Source organism: Prunus persica, chromosome G7 (assembly GCF_000346465.2).
Source record: "Prunus persica cultivar Lovell chromosome G7, Prunus_persica_NCBIv2, whole genome shotgun sequence".
NCBI classification, from domain to species: domain Eukaryota; kingdom Viridiplantae; phylum Streptophyta; class Magnoliopsida; order Rosales; family Rosaceae; genus Prunus; species Prunus persica.
Genome location: NC_034015.1, coordinates 13,969,444 through 13,989,232, shown reverse-complemented (window position 1 = coordinate 13,989,232; position 19,789 = coordinate 13,969,444). Strand labels below are relative to the sequence as shown.

At 37.1% G+C, this 19,789-nt stretch overlaps 1 protein-coding gene across 3 annotated transcripts; it reads right to left on the bottom strand.

Moving 5' to 3' along the window:
* LOC18770217 lies at positions 907-10,197 on the bottom strand. 3 transcript variants are annotated; one of them, XM_020568341.1, is made up of 16 exons: positions 9,813-10,197; positions 9,250-9,705; positions 9,009-9,135; positions 8,832-8,872; positions 8,591-8,684; positions 6,557-7,476; positions 5,074-5,205; positions 4,729-4,801; positions 4,391-4,430; positions 4,184-4,256; positions 3,891-3,956; positions 3,682-3,759; positions 3,434-3,600; positions 2,674-2,720; positions 1,912-2,131; positions 907-1,826 (listed from the first exon to the last, which is right to left on the bottom strand). In XM_020568341.1, exons 2-16 carry the CDS (start codon positions 9,678-9,680, stop codon positions 1,108-1,110), a joined length of 3,228 nt encoding a protein of 1,075 aa, XP_020423930.1. In that variant the 5' UTR covers positions 9,681-9,705; positions 9,813-10,197; the 3' UTR covers positions 907-1,107. The 3 variants fall into 3 exon arrangements, with proteins under 3 accessions (XP_020423930.1, XP_020423931.1, XP_020423932.1); XM_020568342.1 differs by having other exon boundaries at positions 9,250-9,696; XM_020568343.1 differs by lacking the exon at positions 9,813-10,197 and having other exon boundaries at positions 8,596-8,684; positions 9,009-9,124; positions 9,250-9,331.

The following is a 19,789-nucleotide window of genomic DNA, read 5'->3' as shown; positions in this document are numbered from 1 at the left end:
GTGATATAAGAGAGAACCATAGTCTGAAATATCGATAATATCGAGGAAATATCGAGGATATTTCGATTTTTTTGAATCACGGATATTTCGGAACATATCCATGTACATATCGTATAAATATCGACAATATCGACGATAATATCGGAAAATATCGATGTCGATAATTTCGCTCACATTTCAGCAATATTTTGTCAAAATATCGGTGTAATATCGCTAAAATATCGAAAATATCGATGTGAAGGAAAAAAAAAGGGAAAAAGGGGAGAAAAAAGCACAAAGGGGATATGAACCCCTCCCATTTTACTCCTCCAACACCTTAAACACCATATCACTTATGTTTTTGTGATAATATGCTAAAATATTTATATTTATATGGGTGGTATGTTAACAATTACATGCAAAACTATTTTGGGGATTTATCATTTGATGACTACTCTTCATAATACACTTACTCTACACATAGAGATGATGAAGATAATGAAAAATTTGAACCTCGTAGGAACTCTATGTGGTACTAAGTCATTCATGTATCTTACCATGCAATGTATAAAATGTAAAATATTATAGTAAATCATTATATATGAATGATTACGGTGTATTTAATCTTTTTTCATTAATTATTACATATTTTTTACACTCATAGTGTTTGCCCGCTTGCTGTATAATCAACTTAAATTAGTTAAATCCATCATGCAATGCATTTCCTTCTAATTGTTTGTGATAAACTCAAAGATAATTGACTAAATAGACATTCTCCAAAGTTTCAATAAAAATTTCCAAATTTTTCTTACAGTTTCCGTGGTTTTTATTCAATTTTTATCGATATCGATAATATCCCGATATTTCCATCGAAATTTCTATATTTTAGGACTACCGATATTTTCGATATCATCGATATTTTAGACCTTGGAGAGAACTATATTTCCTTTATTTTTTAATAAGTTACAAACATCATTCGGCTGTAAACTCTAGGATAATGCTCATATGTCCCATAATGCATTTTTGTTAAATTAGCCGCCTTTGAGTCTCATCTCTTCATTGTCAACCTGCCCAATTGAACATAAATAGGGGCTTAAAAGAACAAGAATGTACAAGAAACCTGACTTCTCATCTCTTCATTGCCCATGCTTTTTCGGTGTCAGACAAAACAATCTCTTGACATCGAACAAGTCCAGCTGCCCCTCCATAGCACAACCATCTCTCACTACCCTTGTTCATGTTCCACCTCACTCTATGCATTGCTACTATTTTGTCAGGAAATATTTCAAGCTCTTTCCCGTCTTCTTCTTCCTGAGTATTAATCGGCACTTCATCTATGCACGCCAAATCTTGGTCATCGTTTGGCTTTTTCTTACTAGACCTAGTTTTCTGTTTCTTTTTGCTTTCGGGAGAAGCCACCCCAATTTCTTCCTCCAGAGTATTCGTTGGTTCTTCTTCACCTATGCATGCCAATCCCCGGTCGTCATTTGGATTTTTCTTGCTAGACCTAGATTTTTGTGTTTTCTTACTTTTGAGAGAAGCCACCCCAGTTTCCTCATCCTGAGTATTAGTCGGCTCTTCATCTATGCATACCAATGCTAGGTCATCCTCTGGTTTTTTCTTACTAAACCTAGACTTCTGTGTTTTTCGGCTTCTGACAGAAGCCACTTTTTCCCCAATTTCTTGTTCCTGCGTACTAGTCGGCTCTTCATCTATGCATACCAATGCTTGGTCATCCTCTGGTGTTGTCTCACTAGACCCAGATTTCTTTGTTTTTTTTCTTCTGAGCGATGCCACTTTTTCCCCAGATTCTGATTGGATATCAGGATCAACACCATAACAAAGAGCTGCAACAAGAGAAAGTTTGATGAACGTTCTAAAATAAAGACAAGAAATGAACATAGGGTGCTTAAAGAAAATGTCTGGGGTTACCTAAAGTTTGATCTTCAGATGCACTATCTTTTGCCCTCTTATCATTTGCACTTTTCACCTTGTTTGACTCAGGGTTATTGCGAACGACCTTCAATGGGAAAGGGGTGTTTGATACTGTAGTATTGATGGTTACAGCAGATTCCTCCATTGTCAGTGATACACACAGAAAATGTGGGGCCCGATGTCGTCTAGGATCTTTCTCCACAGATTTGGACGTAAGCTGATTGTAAAAATAAATAAATAACAATTGAGTATATAACGTGGAGTTTTTGTATCAATTTCAAAGTCCTAGCATCAGAGAAAAAAAAAGGTCCAAGCATCAGGCACAAAGCATGAGTTTTTGGGAACAAAAACTTGACAAAAACCTGCACAGCTAGAGGACAAGCAAGCACCTGCTGGATTCATCGTTAATGCGACTCACTAGGAAGATATAAAGAAAACGTTTGACCATCTAAAGGACAAGTTTGCCAAGTATATCCCGAAATGCCCCCTACTCTCCATGACCAAACATAAGTAAACCCATCAGTGAAAAAACCTAGAATAATTTAAACTCTTTAACAAAGTAGATCCTTTGAAAGCAAAAGTTATTTGATGTGCCCCAATCGTCTGACCGCATGTTTGATGTTACCATAAAGTTTAGACTCATAGAAGTCATACATGCATCTAGAACTTAAGATTTTCCCTCCAGGAATGAAAAATGATTCTACAACAAAGATAAGGAGTAAGTCTAATATCAATGGCGAGTTAAAAGCTAAAACTCACCTGGAAGCGGAGAACAGTTCCGTCTGCACCACAATATGCAGCCATACCTAACGATTTGAAAGTGAAATGATCGATTAATGGTTATTAAAAAATGCTGGTCTCAAGAGTTACACAGGTTGATCAACTTAGCACAGAACTGTATTCCAAAGTGGATCAATCATAAAATCCCACCAAGGAGAATATATCCCCCACAAACTTCCTCCAATAAAAAGTACCATGCAACCGTTACAGATATATGAGTAGCATGCACCGTTGTTTAAAATTTAAGGTCAATGATTTAATACTTCTAGTCAGACAGGAGACTACAGCACCAACGAGAAAGAGGAATTTCTGAATATTCAGTAGCACTATTCCAAAGAAAATTACGAAGTTGAAGGCCAATGCTTATGCAGTTCCAATCACGTGAAGAATAGCAAACAAGGAAAAGAACCAGACACTACTTCATTATATCTATCAAATCATCATGTACAGTATGCTTATGTAAATTCAGCAGCAAGGAGACTATTAAATATGAGGGATCCATATAATATATCCAGAATCTTTTTTTCTTTTTATTTCCTTTGACAACTTGTGTTTGGAGTATGGAAAATCTAGGTCTACTATGTATTATTTCACTCTTATAGTTGACTCTTATAGCACTAAACTTAGCACCAGGTCAGAGATGGTAATGTCATTTGCCATTAGGCTATAATGGTATTTACATGCATATATTTGTAATTAGCTGAAATACTGCACGTAGATAGATAAGCACAAGGAAGACCTGTTAGTCGTGATACATGAACACTCCAGATAGCAAAAGGCAAACAACTGAGATTATGCAGGCCCGGTTGTTTTGTTCCAGCCATTCCTGTTACCGGGTCATCAGATGCAGCCTTCACCAAGCTGATAACTTTCATTGTTCCATCATCAAAGGATAAAATAACACACCTACAAGAAAAACACAACACTTAAATAAAATTTCACCAACCAGACAGCTATATTTATGTTCCACAGAGAGATTATGAGTACCTTGGATCTGGAAGCCAATCTAGACTATATATGAACTTTGGTAAATGATCGAGGTCCCACAAGGGACGGAATGGATCACTGCAAAAGCAAGAGTTATAGTTCTTAGTATGAAATGCAATTTCCACTGAAAAACCACAAGCATTTTTAGCTAACAGTGAAGGAGCTGCATGTACACAAGAGTTTTAGCAAAAAATAGGCATTGTACTTACCGCAGGTCCCAAAATTTTAGGCCTCCATGTCCAGCTGTAGCTATAACATTCGCGCCCTCTGAAGAGCTGCAAACAGTTGCATTTAACAGATCTCAGTGAATGAGAAAAATAACATATAGTAAAATAAAAATATAAAAATATGAAAGGGTCTGAAATAGAAATCTCTATGCCTAAATATCATAATTTAGTGACACGACAACCATTAACACCCCCCCACCATCTCCAAACTGAAAAAGCAGACTGTAAAGTGACATAGAAAGTAAGATATAAAATAGATCTCCGACATGGCTAACCTGTCAACCGGCGCCCAAGCAAGTGCCCTAATAGGATTTGTATCTGCACTGAAGCAAAGTAAAGGCCTTGTATCTGCAGAACAACAAGTAGATAATTGAAGCAAAACTTCTTAGTTTACTAACTATACTTATTTATCAATTTTATGCCATATGTCCAGGACAGATGTAAACCATATCTGCATCTTTTGCATTCTATGTTACCCTTACCTTGAGATGCATTACTAGCTGAAAACTTCCATAAAGCAACCTGAAATATGGAAAGAAAAAAAAGCCACCAAAGAAAGAGGATCATTTCAACTGAACGCTCAGTGGGATGAAGCTGAGAAAAACTAGCAGATAGCAGAATGAATACATTAAGTGCTTAGTATGCATCCTTCTATCAGATTGCAGAAGAAACACAAAGTGTTGACCATTGAGTATTTGTCCTATGGAAACCCTCTATGAAGTTAACATGAATTCTTATTTGAAACTGTGCAAAAGCATGATAAAGTCTTCAAGGAAAATATATTAAAATAAAATTAAAGAACGAAGTGCAGGAAAATTACAGTTCCATCATGACATCCGGCAAGTAAGTAATCATGAGCTGGCGAAGCTGACCATTCCACAGTAAGAGGGATACTGTTCAAGAAAGGATCTTAAATTACCAATGAATCATATAAATTTGCATAACATGGTCAAAAGAGACATTTTGGTACCAAATGAAAAATCTCCATGAATGATTTTGTGCCTACAGAAATCTTATACAGCAACTAACATAAGCTAGTGAAGTTTTACATGATGTTAGTGTTGTATAAAAAATTGGAAACGATGCTTTTAATTACATGGTAAACATTTTTCCCATCTCACTAAACGTCCAAATTATTGCCTAAAAGTAGAAACTATCAGAGTACCTCTTTTCACTGCCACACTTCAACATTGAGCATCTGAAAACTGGTGCTAATTTTATAAAGCGAGGATCTGTGCCCTCACGACAAGAAGAAGAATAAATAACTTCAATTGCATGAGGAAGAGGAACATCCCACCTGCAGTTTAAAAAGGCAAGGATAATTGTCATGAGATTGCAGAACAAAAACAACTGTCAATGTAACATGCTTACACCATTTATCTAGGGTGAAGTTACCACAAACTAGCTAAATATCAACTGCATTTCATACTATTATTTGTGTATCATGCTTTGCTTCATATTTTCAGCACATCTCTACTTCTAACTTAAATACTAAGTTTTTTTATAATGAACTAATGTTCATTATATGATAGCACTCCAGCCTTACTATATCACTGCATGCCAATTGCTCCCTCTGCAGCTATTCAAAAGTCTCATTCATTTATTTTTTTTAAATAAATAAATCCCAGTCCCAATATCTTTAAGTACGTTCCACAATATAACCCATACTATTAAATATGTTATATAAAGGCAGCCCTGAGTTTTGGGTCACGCTTTTAAACTTTGACTCTAAAAGAAATATGAAACTCTTGGTCACTGCCCCAACTGCTTACCAAACTCCTTACATCTCTAATCACTTAATACAGTTACCAAAGAAAACAGAAGCCACCACACATTTGGAGACAAGAAAAAAACAAAAAACAAAAAACAAAAAACAAATACAAAAAAAGTCAGGGGCATGTGCTCCTATAGGTTTTCAGTAATCTGTCGATATCACATATTGAGTATTGAACAAATCAACATTCATGGCCACAATACTTTTTCAAGCATTCTACACTATGTTACCATTGCAATGCAGACTCAAATATTCTCTTGAGTCTTGACTGAAAAGAAAGAAATTGCGAAGTCATTTGAGAACAGATCTGACAGATATATAGATTTTTTTTTTGAATAGAAACATTGTATTGATAATCAAGAGGAAAAATCCTCGATCAAACAAGAAGACCAAAAAAAGAGTCTGACCTACTAAGAATGAAAAACAAACTGTATAAAAAACACGAAAAAACACAAAAAAACTTCAGTAAAATCATCTTAAGACTGCCATCATGTCTCTCATGATGGTAGAGTAGTGATAATCCTTGAACTGCCCCGAAACCGAAGCCCAAAGGGATGCCCAAAATTTAATTCTGTCCCATAATTCCTCAACCCTAACTCCTATATGACCCTGAAAAATTCTTTGATTTCGCTCCATCCAGATATTCCAGAAAATAGCATGAACTAGACAATCACGAAGGATTCCAGCTCTCTTCCCCTTCCCTGAAATCCTCAGATTGATACTAAGGAGCTCAAAACACCCTTTAGGAATCACCCACTCCACTCTGAGAGCACCCAACATCCTCCACCATAATCTTAGGGAATAAAGAATCTGTAAAGAGATCTAAAGTCTAAAAAACAAAAAGAACATAAGTCTAAACAAGTAGATATCTTACACTTCCAGAGATCCATTTCCTGACAACACAGCAAGATAGCCCATTCGATGCTTGCACTTGGAATCATGTTCACTAGGAGGACGCCATTTCACATCCCATGCAACCTTTCCATGGTGAGCTAGGCATGATACAATTCTTGGCAATGCTACATCCTCCGGAACTGAACACCTGGTTGAGCCAATTTTAGGGTAATCATTGTCTTGAACATTATTACTTGTTTGAGGATCCTGTCCAGAACTCTGCTGTATATGATAATCTGAAACAAGTGGTCCTTTCTCTTCATTTTGATTCAACAATGGTGGACAGGTATGATTGTTATTAGTCCCTGCACTTTCCATATCATTCAACTTTCTCCTCCGAGCATATGATTTCAGAGTTGGATTACATTCAGATGCTGCATGATTGTAATTTTTTCGTTTTTTACCATGCTCTTGGGTATTTGCAGGAACACAACCCGTAGAATGCAACTCCGGTGATCCCTCTGGATGTTGAATGGAAAGAGCCTCAACATAATTGCTGCTCCCATCCAAGTTGTCAACAGATTCTTCTATTGGCTTCTTTAAAGGTCTTCCTCTAGGCCTCTTCGGTCGAGTTGATTTTTCTTCTGTGGCCTCTTTGTCAACAGATTCTTCAATTGGATTCTTTCTAGGTCTTCCTCTAGGCCTTTTTGGTTCAGTTGATTTTTCTTCTAATGGCTTCTTTCTAGGTCTTCCGATTGGTCTCTTTGGTTCAGCTGAATTTTCTTCTCTGGCTCCACTTTTTTTAGGGTCCCGCTTTGGCTTTTCTCCTATGGGATGACTGTTTTCCTCATTTACACCAACATTTAGAAGACACCATATCTGAATCGCACCTCTTCCAGTTAGTGGCTGGCCTAATTTGTGATAAGAGGATCCAGGAGGATGAGCAGCTATAGCAACAAACTGAAAAGTAGGATGATGATAACTTTGTCATAAAATAGTAGACTTCAATGACTCTAATATGGATGACACCTAATCATCAATAATATGAATGTCAAATTTCACCAACAGAATGTCGTAAACAAGCAAAAGTTATAACATCACATTTCCTCTGTATAATCGCCCTTATGGATATGTTTTTTTTTTCCCACAATACTCAAGGGAAATAATCAAGAACTTCAATAATAAGTTAAGGACTCACTTAGTTGTCTTGGCTCCTCGAAGCAGTAAGTCCTCACAGTATATCCCTTGGTCTGTTTCACAAAACTAGAATTGATGACATACTTTCTGTGTTTTATTTTTCTGTTTTAACTTATTTCCCTGTTTATGCAGATTAATAATTTCATGTTTTGTTTGTAAGGCTTCCATCTGAAAAGAAAAAGAAACAGTAAAAAATTGTACAAAGCCCATTTGGTATGTAATTTGTCAACCACTGTTTGTGGGTTCATTCAAGTACAAATTTTCTTGGCTCACTCTTCTTCGAAGTCAGTATTATATTGTTTTGTATGTTTTATTTATTTGCAGGTACTTGAGAGAAGATTCATCTGGGGTATTTTCTCTTTCTTAATGCTCTGTTGTGCATAAAAGAAATGAAAGATGCAGCAAGATTGAAGGACACTATAGCCAAGGATATTGTAGACTTGTAGTTAGCTTTATATAGGAAGAGATTTCCTGTGCTACTTAAATTTGATCTAATCGATTGTTTTGACTTCTAAATTGATGAATTTTATTACATTCTTAAGTTGTAATTCGTTTTCATTTCTTTAGCAATATGTATGTTTTTCTTCTTTAGCAATATCAATATGTATGCTAAAAAATAGAAATTTTTACTAAAGTAATTATAGTGTGGAAACGTAGCACCTAGGGAGTAATTATAGTGCATACAGCTTTAACAATTTAACGTTATACTAAATGTGCTTGAGATGTGACCGTAAGAAGAACGAAAAAAAAAAATGTAAAACAATAAATCAGTCATATGTGAGACAGAAAATTCGTTTGATAAGTACAACAATAAATAATATAAGAAAATTTTAAGTCTGATTAAAAAAAAGCACCTGTGTTAAAGAAAATCATGTACCTCACATTTTGGATGATAGTCAGGACTTTGATGGACTCTAGGACACCAATCCAATGCCCAAACAGGCCCTCCAACATACATCACAAAGTCTTGGCTGCAAAAACATATAATGAACATTTGAAGATACATATCAAAGCTTCTTTAGGTGGTAGGTGGAAATCCAATATACAAGGCTTTCATCGAGTTCAAGAGAATACATAAATCAGTACAAAAGCCTTATTGCTAATGCCAATTAAAGTACCTCAACTCTAAAGATGATGTGTCCCCAGAAAGTGCCTCCTTCTGCATCAATATGAAAACCAACTAATTAAGATCAAATACCAATGATGCTTGTTATATGACAGCCATTAGAACAGTTCATTTTCTGTAAAACTACGACATGTAAACCGAACCAGAAATTCAGATTAATAGATATAACCTTGGGAACTGTCGCAGAAGAAAATTGACGCAAGGTTATCCCAGTGAACACATCTTTCCCATCAGGGCTTCCACCTCCACAAGCAAATCGAACATCTCTAGGTTCATATTTAAAATCTGCCCATTCCCTTCAACAAACGCATTCATAAGTTTCTGAAGTTCACAATTACAATGAGATACATAAAACCAACAATGCCAGTAAGAAATTAAACAACGAAAAAAGACCCATTTATTTTGTTTACCTTAAGAAAGTGATCGAGGACGATAAGCTTTGAATCTCACTGTCTTCGATTCGATGATCCTCCTCAGCCTCGCCACAGAGCTTGGCAATGGTGTCCATGACTCTGAAGTGATTCTCCACCGAGTCATCGAACATCGAAACACTAACCCTAGGGCCATCCCTTGAGCTCTCTTCGTCATTCTGAACTGGCTCTGGCTCAATCCGAACTGGCTCAGGCTCAATTTGAACTGGTTCTGGCTCAATCTGAATTGGCTCTGGCTCTGGCTCAATTTGAACTGGCTCTGGCGCAGCTTGAACTGGCTCTAGCTCTGTGTCGTGATCCTTTGATGATGTTGCTTTGCTTTTTCTCTTCGCCTTCGTTTTTTTCCCGCTTTTTCCATCCAAAAGTGCCGCGAGTGGAGGTTCCACTCCCTCTTCCACTGCCTTATTCATACCTCTCTCCTCCTCTCTGAAAATTCTAATAAACATCAAATGTATGGACACATCAACTTTTGGACGGCTAGATTTCAATTATTTGATCCAATGGTACAGAATAAATTGTGAAAAAAAATCCAATAAAATCACCTAAAAAACTGGCAAAGCGGTTGTTGTGGGTTGCTTCTCGGTAATCACCGTCGTCTCCACAGCACCCAACCCCAAACAGCCGCTACCTACCTCAACGGCAGTGAACAATCCCGATGGCTAGAAGGAATAGTCATAAACTCTATGGTGGTTTTCTAGTGTTGTCGGCAAGTTCTGAGGGTTGGGCATCAATCATCAATTTCGAATGTGATTCCATCACCACCTGTTGCCACCATCCCCGTTGGATTGGACTCTCGTTGCTCCAATCGCCTCTGCTTTCTTTTGCGTCGTCTAAGTTCGTTCTAATTTAGCCGTAAAAAATAATATTTGCCTGGTTGTTATGAAATTCCCAGACCCAAAAAAAATAAAAATATAGAAAATTTAGTGTAATCCTCTTGAAATTCATAAAATATAAAGGGCCCTTATTTTCGGGCCGGCTAAATAGTTTTAGGTCAATGAGAAAGGCCCATGTTTCTATTTAGGCCCATGTCACCGACTTGGAATCGGCCGCTCGATTCTTGCCTTTGGCAACAGACCCAATTCAAGTCTCGAAACCTCCAAATCCAAAATTCACCAAAAAAATCATCCTTATTCCAAAAAATACTACAAACTCTTTGTAACATGCATTTTCATTCTACGATCTGAAATTCACAACTTGACCCCCAAAAAAATTTCATTTTCAAGTTCCACATTGAAAATTGAAAATTGAAATCAGTTACCAAACAACTTTTGTTTAGTTTTCACTTTTCACTTTTTTTGAAAACTGAAACGAGTTACCAAACAAGTTTTCAATTTTTTACTTAAAAAAATGAAAAATGAAAACTAGAAATTGTAAACTAAAAATTAAAATTTGAAAATTGAAATAGTTATCAAACAGACCCTAAAAATATCAAATCAAACATTTCAATTTTAGTTTTTAGTTTTTTTTTTTTTGCTAGAATATAGAGGGAAAAAAGGGGGATGAAAGTGAGAATGAGGGTGAAGATGGGATTGAGAGTGAAAATGAGAGAGGGATGAGAGGAAGGAGTAACAAACGTGAAAATAAAAAATAAAAACTGAAATCTATTTGAAATTGTTTTTACTTTTGTTACTCCTCCCTCCTCCTCTCCCCCCTCCCCCCCGGCGCGCGCCTCCTCTCTCCTCTTATCATCTCTCTCAATCTCATCCTCACAATCACTCCTTTATACTCTAGCATAAAAAGTGAAAACTAAAAACTAAAATTGAAATAGTTATCAAATGGGCACTAAATTTTTATTGCATATTTCTATTTAGGGTATAATTATAAAATTAAACAAAGATTGTTTCCAATTCGTGCATGCACCAAACATGAGAAATGAAATAAAATGATATTTCATAAATACTTTCTCAACATTATCAACATGGGACTTAAATTTTTAATTTCTCTCTTAATGAGAACATACATGGAGATTGATTTGCCCATATATATATATATATATATATATATTTGTTAACTAGACAGAGCCTTAAATATCTGCTATCATACATATGTATCTAAAATCCTCAATTTAAGCAAATGATTCACTTGTGTAGTGGTTTGGAGTAATTACTCCCCCAAAGAAAGGTTATGAGTTCGATTTCTAACATCCGTGTAATATGCGTGAGTTTAATATACTATTGCCCCTCTTAATAAGAAATATCCTAAAAAAATAAAATAAAATAAAATTTTGTTATAAAAGTCTTGAAATGGAGCCCACACATACTGTTCATTACTGTTCATTACTGTTCATTTGGCGGCTTTGATAGAGTTTGTCTGTCACGGGTGAACAGTGATGAATAGTGATGAATAGTGATTATTTCAGCCTATAAATAAGAAGAGAAACGGAAAGAAGAAAAAAAGAAGAAAAAAAGGAGAAAGGAAGAGAAGGAAGAAAGAGGAAAGAGAGAGCAGAGAGAAATTCTCCTAGAGAGAAAATTCAGTGAGCCACATATATTGTAAACACTAAACTTGTAGCTCTATCCTTTTACATAGTGGAAAAGTTACTGCTGCTGCTCTCCGAGGACGTAGGCATAGCCGAACCTCGTTAAATGCTGTGTCTCATCTACTTTACTTGCAGCTCAGAATTATCGCACATATCCCAGGTTATTTTTATAACACGTTATCAGCACGATAGTCTCTCCTTTTATTTCTGAAATTTTTCAACTAACACTTTACTTTATGTAATTATTAACCATTAACAAAAATGGACCCTTGGTAATACTAAACATATTATCAGTGGGAGACCGTTTCTAATGCTAACACTTTACTTTATGTAATTACTAACCATTAACAAAAATGGACCCTTGGTAATACTAAACATATTATCAGTGGGAGACCGTTACTAATGCTAACACTTTAATTTATGTAATTACTAACCATTAACAAAAATGGACCCTTGGTAATACTAAACATATTATCAGTGGGAGACCGTTACTAATACTAACACTTTACTTTATGAATTTATTTTACCGCACATTTACATTTATTTTAAAGGGTGGTGCGGGTTTATCGTCCACGCCTTTGCTTTTATTTAAATGTATGGAGCAGAATTAGTGCCCATACAAGCACACTTACTTTACCGCACATTTAAGGTATGGTGCGGAATTAACGTCCATACAGCAAGCAATTTAATTCATGATTTTATTTTTATCATCAATTAATATACCTGAATAATGAAATTCCTATTAATAAGTGGCTTAATATCTCAGATCTCGAACCTAAAATTTTGGACAGCAAATTCATGACACTTTATCATCAATTAATATACCTGAATAATGAAATTCCTATTAATAAGTGGCTTAATGTTCCAGATCTCGAGCCTAAAGTTTCAGATGGCAAATTTGGCAAAACTGGAGTTTGCTGCCTTGGACCTTTCCGGGGACAACTTTTTATCATGGGTCCTGGATGCCAAAATTCATCTACGAGCCAATGGCCTCGGACAAACAATTGTAGATGAGAATGATGCTTCGCCTGAAGAGAATGCGAAGGCCATGATCTTTCTTCGCCGCCACATCCATGAAGCGCTGAAAAGCGAATATGTGGTGGTTGATGAACCGTTGGTTCTGTGGAAAGCTCTAGGTGAAAGATACGATCACCAGAAGACGATGACTCTCCCAAGAGCTAGATACGAATGGACCCACTTGAGATTTCAAGATTACAAGTCAGTGTCCGAGTATAACTCTGCTATGCATAGAATTACCTCATTAATGAGGCTATGTGGGGAAAATATATCTGAGGAGGATATGCTCGAAAAAACTCTGAGCACTTTTCATGCTTCAAATGTCCTCCTTCAACAGCAATACAGACATAGCGGTTTCAAGAGATACTCGGAACTTGTATCTTGCCTCTTGTTAGCTGAGCAGAATAATGAGCTCTTATTAAAGAATCACCAATCTCGCCCAACGGGCTCAGCACCACTTCCTGAAATAAATGCTGCATCTCAGGAAGTGAATGCCACTTCATCTCGTGGTAATATCCATAAACGTGGGCGATGGGGCAAGCGTGGCCACTGGCAAGGAAGTAGAAAAAATCATGGTGCTCGTTTAGAGGGTTTAGGACCAAGGAGTGGTCCATCCACGAATGGCAAATATGCATCCCGTAATAAGGGAAAGGCACAGATGAGTCATGTGCCTAGAAATGTTGAAAGCCCTTGCCACAGATGTGGAGCAAAGGGACATTGGGTGCGCACTTGTCGTACGCCCAGGCATTTGGCGGATCTCTATCAAGCTTCACTTAAGAACAGGAAAGTGGAGATAAATTACATTGATCATGCTCCGCCAGCCACAGATGGCTCATCAGAAATATCACGTCAGCAAAACAAGACGCATCTAGATGTTTCTGATTTTGTTACTAAAAGAGGGAATGAAGGTTATGAGTCCGAATTAGATTAAATCCCTTAATGTACTATTTGTATTAGCTGTACTATTTGTATTAGCTGAAGTGTTGTTTAAATTTCAATCCAATAAAAGTTGTAATGTTGTCTTCTTTTTGATCCCAGCTTATTTTACTTAAATTATGGATGCCCTCAAAACAAAGGCTATAGCAGAGATATTTGTCTCGCAGACAGCGCAACTACTCATACGATCCTTCAAGATCGGAAGTATTTCTCAAAATTAATGCTTACAAAAGCAAAGGTAACAACCATATCAGGTCCTGCAAATCTGATTGAAGGTTCAGGAAGAGCCCAAATTATGTTACCAAATGGAACAATACTGTCCATTCCAGATGCTTTGTATTCATCTAACTCCAGAAGGAATCTGTTGAGTTTCAAAGATATACGTTTGAATGGCTACCATGTTGAAACAAAGATAGAGGAAAACATGGAATATCTTTGTATTACCTCCAGTGATACCCAAAAGCGTATACTGGAGAAGCTTTGTGAGCTCTCATCAGGGTTGTATTACACAACCATACGGACAATTGAGGCACATAGTGTCATGGACCAAGAGTCCACTGGCTCAAATGCTTTTAAGCTTTGGCATGACAGGTTGGGTCATCCTGGATCCACCATGATGCGCAGGATCATCACCAACTCTAAAGGACATCCCTTATTAACTAAACACATTATGTTATCAAGTGACATCTTTTGCCAAGCTTGTTCACAAGGGAAGTTGGTGATCAGACCATCACAACCAAAGGTTGATGTTGAGTCTCCATCATTTTTGCAAAGAATTCAAGGGGACATTTGTGGACCTATTCACCCCCCATGTGGACCATTTCGGTACTTTATGGTCTTGGTGGACGCATCTACCCGATGGTCACATGTTTGTCTTTTATCTACTCGGAACATGGCATTTGCTAGGCTTTTGGCTCAGATAATTAAATTACGAGCTCAATTCCCAGATTATCCCATTAAGTCAATCAGACTCGATAATGCTGGTGAATTTACATCTCAGACTTTTGATGACTACTGCATGTCACTAGGCATAGATATTGAACATCCTGTTCCCCATGTGCATACTCAAAATGGCTTGGCAGAAGCTTTAATTAAACGCCTTCAATTGATAGCACGCACTTTGCTAATGAAAACAAAGTTGCCAGTTTCTGCTTGGGGATATGCCATTTTACATGCAGCATCACTTGTGCGATTAAGGCCCGTTGCCAACAATCAATGTTCTCCCATACAACTCGTATTAGGAAATCAACCAAACATTTCACATTTAAGAATTTTTGGGTGTACAGTATATGTGCCCATTGCACCACCACAACGTACTAAGATGGGCCCTCAACGCAGATTGGGAATTTATGTTGGTTTTGATTCACCATCTATCATCAAATACTTAGAACCCCTGACGGGTGATATTTTTACCGCACGATTTGCGGATTGTGATTTTGATGAGACAATCTTCCCACCATTAGGGGGAGAAAAATCTGTGTCTAAAGAACAAGGCAAACTCATTCCTGAAAAACGATGTGAATTATCATGGAATGTATCCACATTGTCTCATCTCGATCCTCATACTGCTCAATGCGAAAACGAAGTAAGAAGGATTGTTCACCTCCAAAGTATTGCAAATCAGATGCCAGATGCATTTAATGATGCAGCAAAGGTGACAAAATCTCATATCCCAGCTGCAAATGCACCCGCACGGATTGATGTCCATAATGGACAAAGCAATGTGCCAGCAAATGGTTCATCTGCTGCACGCCTAAAACGTGGCAGACCACTAGGCTCAAAGGATTCAGTTCCTCGAAAGAGGAAGTTGATGGACAAAATGAATCCAAATGAAATAAATAGAGAGCCCACAATTCATAATTCAAATGCCCCTAAAGAGGGACATGTACTTCTTGACAAGGAAAACGTCATTGGTGAGACAAGTGCCCCTAAAGTGGCAACCGTACCTGAAAGTCAAGAAATCTCCATAAATTATACGTCCACTGATGAATTGTGGAGTAGAAATGAGATGATCATCGATGATATATTTGCATTCTCAGTGGCTGCTGAAATAATAAAAGATGATGATATTGAACCACGCTCTATTAATGAATGTACACAGAGGCAAGATTGGCCCAAGTGGAAGGATGCAATCCAGGCAGAATTAAATTCTTTGGAAAAAAGGAGTGTTTTTGGACATATTAGTCCAACTCCACCCAATGTGAACCCTGTAGGTTACAAGTGGGTATTTACAAGAAAGCGCAATGAGAAAAATGAGATCTCAAGGTATAAAGCGCGACTCGTTGCGCAAGGTTTTTCACAAAGGCCTGGAATTGATTATGTGGAAACGTACTCTCCAGTAATGGACACAATTACATTCCGTTACCTAATAAGTTTGGCGGTTTCAGAAAAACTTGAAATGAGACTCATGGATGTTATTACCGCATATTTGTATGGAGAATTGGATACAGATATATACATGAAAGTTCCAGAAGGATTCAGGTTGCCTGAAGCAGCCAGAAACACACCACGGGGCATGTTCTCAGTTAAATTGAGAAGATCATTATATGGGCTAAAACAATCTGGACGAATGTGGTACAATCGTCTCAGTAAGTATTTACTGAAGGAAGGATACACAAATGATCCTGTTTGCCCATGTGTGTTTATTAAGAAATCAAAGTCTGGATTTGCGATAGTGGCAGTATATGTCGACGACATGAATCTAATTGGAACTTCTGCAGAGCTTCAAAAGACTGTTGATTATCTCAAACGTGAGTTTGAGATGAAGGATCTTGGAAAGACAAAATATTGTCTTGGCTTGCAGATTGAGCACAGTGCTAATGGAATTTTGGTGCATCAATCAACTTATACTGAGAAAGTATTGAAACGGTTTGGCATGGATAAAGCCCATCCACTTAGCACTCCAATGGTCGTTCGATCGCTTGACACTAAGAAAGACCCATATCGTCCAAAAGGGAATGATGAAATGGTCCTTGGTCCAGAAGTACCATATCTTAGTGCAATAGGTGCTTTATTGTACCTCGCACAATGTACCAGACCAGACATATCATTCTCAGTAAATCTGTTAGCAAGGTACAGTTCTGCTCCAACAAGGCGACACTGGACCGGCATCAAACATGTTCTACGATACCTTCGTGGGACAACAGACATGGGGTTATTCTATTCCAGTGAATCGACCAACGCCCAGAGTATTATTGGTTATGCTGATGCAGGATATCTCTCTGATCCACATCAAGGACGATCACAGACTGGGTATGTATTTACATGTGGAGGAACTGCGATCTCATGGCGTTCAACAAAACAAACATTAGTGGCCACATCTTCCAATCACTCGGAAATACTTGCCCTCCATGAAGCCAGTCGTGAATGCGTTTGGTTAAGATCGGTAATCCATCACATCCGAAGCACATGTGCCCTACCCTCAATAACAGACACTCCAACAATTCTGAATGAGGACAATGCCGCTTGTATTGCTCAGATTACAGGAGGATATATCAAGGGTGACAGGACCAAACACATATCACCAAAGTTTTTCTATACACATGAGCTCCAGAAGAGTCAAGAAATCAAAGTCAGACAAATCCGCTCAAGTGATAACCTGGCAGATCTCTTCACTAAATCATTGCCGAAATATACATTCCAAAAGTTAGTACATGGCATCGGATTACGACAACTCTGCAAGCAATCAAGTTGGAGCATGCAAAATCAGGGGGAGCATTCAAGAGTCCTCTAACATAGGACATATGCACGTTGTACTCTTTTTCCTTTGCTTAGATTTTCCCACTGGGTTTTTCCAAGCAAGGTTTTAATGAGGCAACCAATCTAGGGTCATGTGGTCTCCAAGGGGGAGTGTTATAAAAGTCTTGAAATGGAGCCCACACATACTGTTCATTACTGTTCATTACTGTTCATTTGGCGGCTTTGATAGAGTTTGTCTGTCACGGGTGAACAGTGATGAATAGTGATGAATAGTGATTATTTCAGCCTATAAATAAGAAGAGAAACGGAAAGAAGAAAAAAAGAAGAAAAAAAGGAGAAAGGAAGAGAAGGAAGAAAGAGGAAAGAGAGAGCAGAGAGAAATTCTCCTAGAGAGAAAATTCAGTGAGCCACATATATTGTAAACACTAAACTTGTAGCTCTATCCTTTTACATAGTGGAAAAGTTACTGCTGCTGCTCTCCGAGGACGTAGGCATAGCCGAACCTCGTTAAATGCTGTGTCTCATCTACTTTACTTGCAGCTCAGAATTATCGCACATATCCCAGGTTATTTTTATAACAAATTTCAAGTTGATTCAAAAGCCTATGTTCTGTTCCTCTATAAAGATGATTGAGAGATCCCACCAAAAACAAAGGGATAAATATATATATATTAATTTTCTAATTATTAAGAACTTTAAACACATGATTATTTCGTGATCACAAGTGGAGCTTTGTCATGACAAATCAACTTCTTTATTGCCGGCCGAAGAGGCAACATAAAACAATGGAGTCATATCCTAGAGCTATAAAATCTGGTCACTAATTTCATGTCTGCTAAAAATAAAAAATAAAAAATTCATGTTAGATCCTTTCAGTTATATATTAACCAATCTAGTTATAAGTTACAAAATAGCACTCGTGGGTTGGATTACACATTTTTATGGTTTGGTCAATATCCTAAGATCGAACCACAAGCAAAACTTCTGCATCCAATATATCAAATCGCACTGACAATTATATCAAATATCCTAAATTGTCAAATTTGATCAACTAAATGATGACTAAATGGGTACTAGCTAGGTATTTCATATTTCGATGACAACCGACGCTGCATTTTTACTATTTTGACAGAATTTTTTAAATTTTTTTTTAAAGCAAAGCGATAGTACAATATTGATGTAATTGGAGCACAAAAACAAGGGAAAATAGCTATTGACCAAGATGATTAAGCGAATATTCTACACGATTTGGTCGTCGAGCTAACCAAGTAGTTTACCTTCTTCCGCTAAGGCAGTAAAAATGAACCAAAGCTCAATGATAGTCTATCAAAATTGATTACGTACAAAAGGAGAGGTAATTGAAGATACCAAAATTGCAGGCTGGTTGGATCCTATAGCTAGCTGTTGCTGGAGAAGACAGAAAACTAAAGCCCTCGTGGTAGAAATCTAAGACATGGTGTCGTGGGAGCCATGGCTCACACACGTGAAGACCTCGTGATGACAAGAAGTTCGTACCTTTTTTACTTTAAACTACTTTTTTGTCTGTTTTGTTTCGTTTCGTTTCGTTTTCTATTTTTAACGAATGACTTCCATCAATCAAGAGGAGGAGGAGGAGGAGAAGGAGGGCGCATCATGATCATAAAAAGAAGAGGAGTAGGCTAAGTAGGCTAAGTAGGCTCCTCCTCCATCCACACAATAAACTTGGCTCTGGTCTACTATGACTATCCAATGGGCAACTGGATTGGTAGCTCCTTGTTTTTTTGTTTTATAAATTTTTTATAAATGAATATGGCTTTTCCATCTTTAAGAATTTTCTCTTTTTCTTTTTCTCTTTCTGACTCATCATTGTAAATGATAGGTCTTGTAATTAACTGAATGTTAGAAGAATCACATTTTCATAAAAGGTTAGTGAACTATGTTTTGTGTTAGTATGATGAACTTTTATCACATCAATATTTATTATAGTTTTTCAATCAACACAGTCTATATAAGTTGGTACGCTAATATACTCTTAAAAGGTAGAATCTTAATTAGAAACATTAGTGTGCCACCTTATGTGTGATACCTCAATGAAAAATAGAATTACAATGTACCACACTTACCGATTATGTTGATTGTGAAACGATATACATGAGTCTCTCATAAACATATGAGTTTAGTCACACCAATAAATTTTCCATGAATCTTGCTATAATGTGAAACTAGTGTGGCACAAATAGTTCTTATTTTAATTTTTGGGGTTTTGTAGAGAATGTGGTACCAACCTTTTTTTGGGTTTTTTTAATCCCTTTCATTTGGTTAGTAAAGGTTGGTCATTATAAATCAGGAAACCCCACGTGCTTGAAGATTAATCTATGAGCATCAAGCAAAAATTAAGTAGCACGCGAC

What these genes read in the sequence shown, in the direction of transcription:
- LOC18770217 (XM_020568341.1), bottom strand. Translation starts at nt 9,680, where the DNA reads ATGAATAAGGCAGTGGAAGAGGGAGTGGAACCTCCACTCGCGGCACTT. An exon ending in ACATCATCTTTAGAGTTGAG is followed by an intron (nt 8,685 to 8,831) that starts GTACTTTAATTG and finishes ATGTTTTTGCAG; the next exon opens with CCAAGACTTTGTGATGTATG. An exon ending in GCTTGGGCGCCGGTTGACAG is followed by an intron (nt 3,957 to 4,183) that starts GTTAGCCATGTC and finishes AACTGTTTGCAG; the next exon opens with CTCTTCAGAGGGCGCGAATG.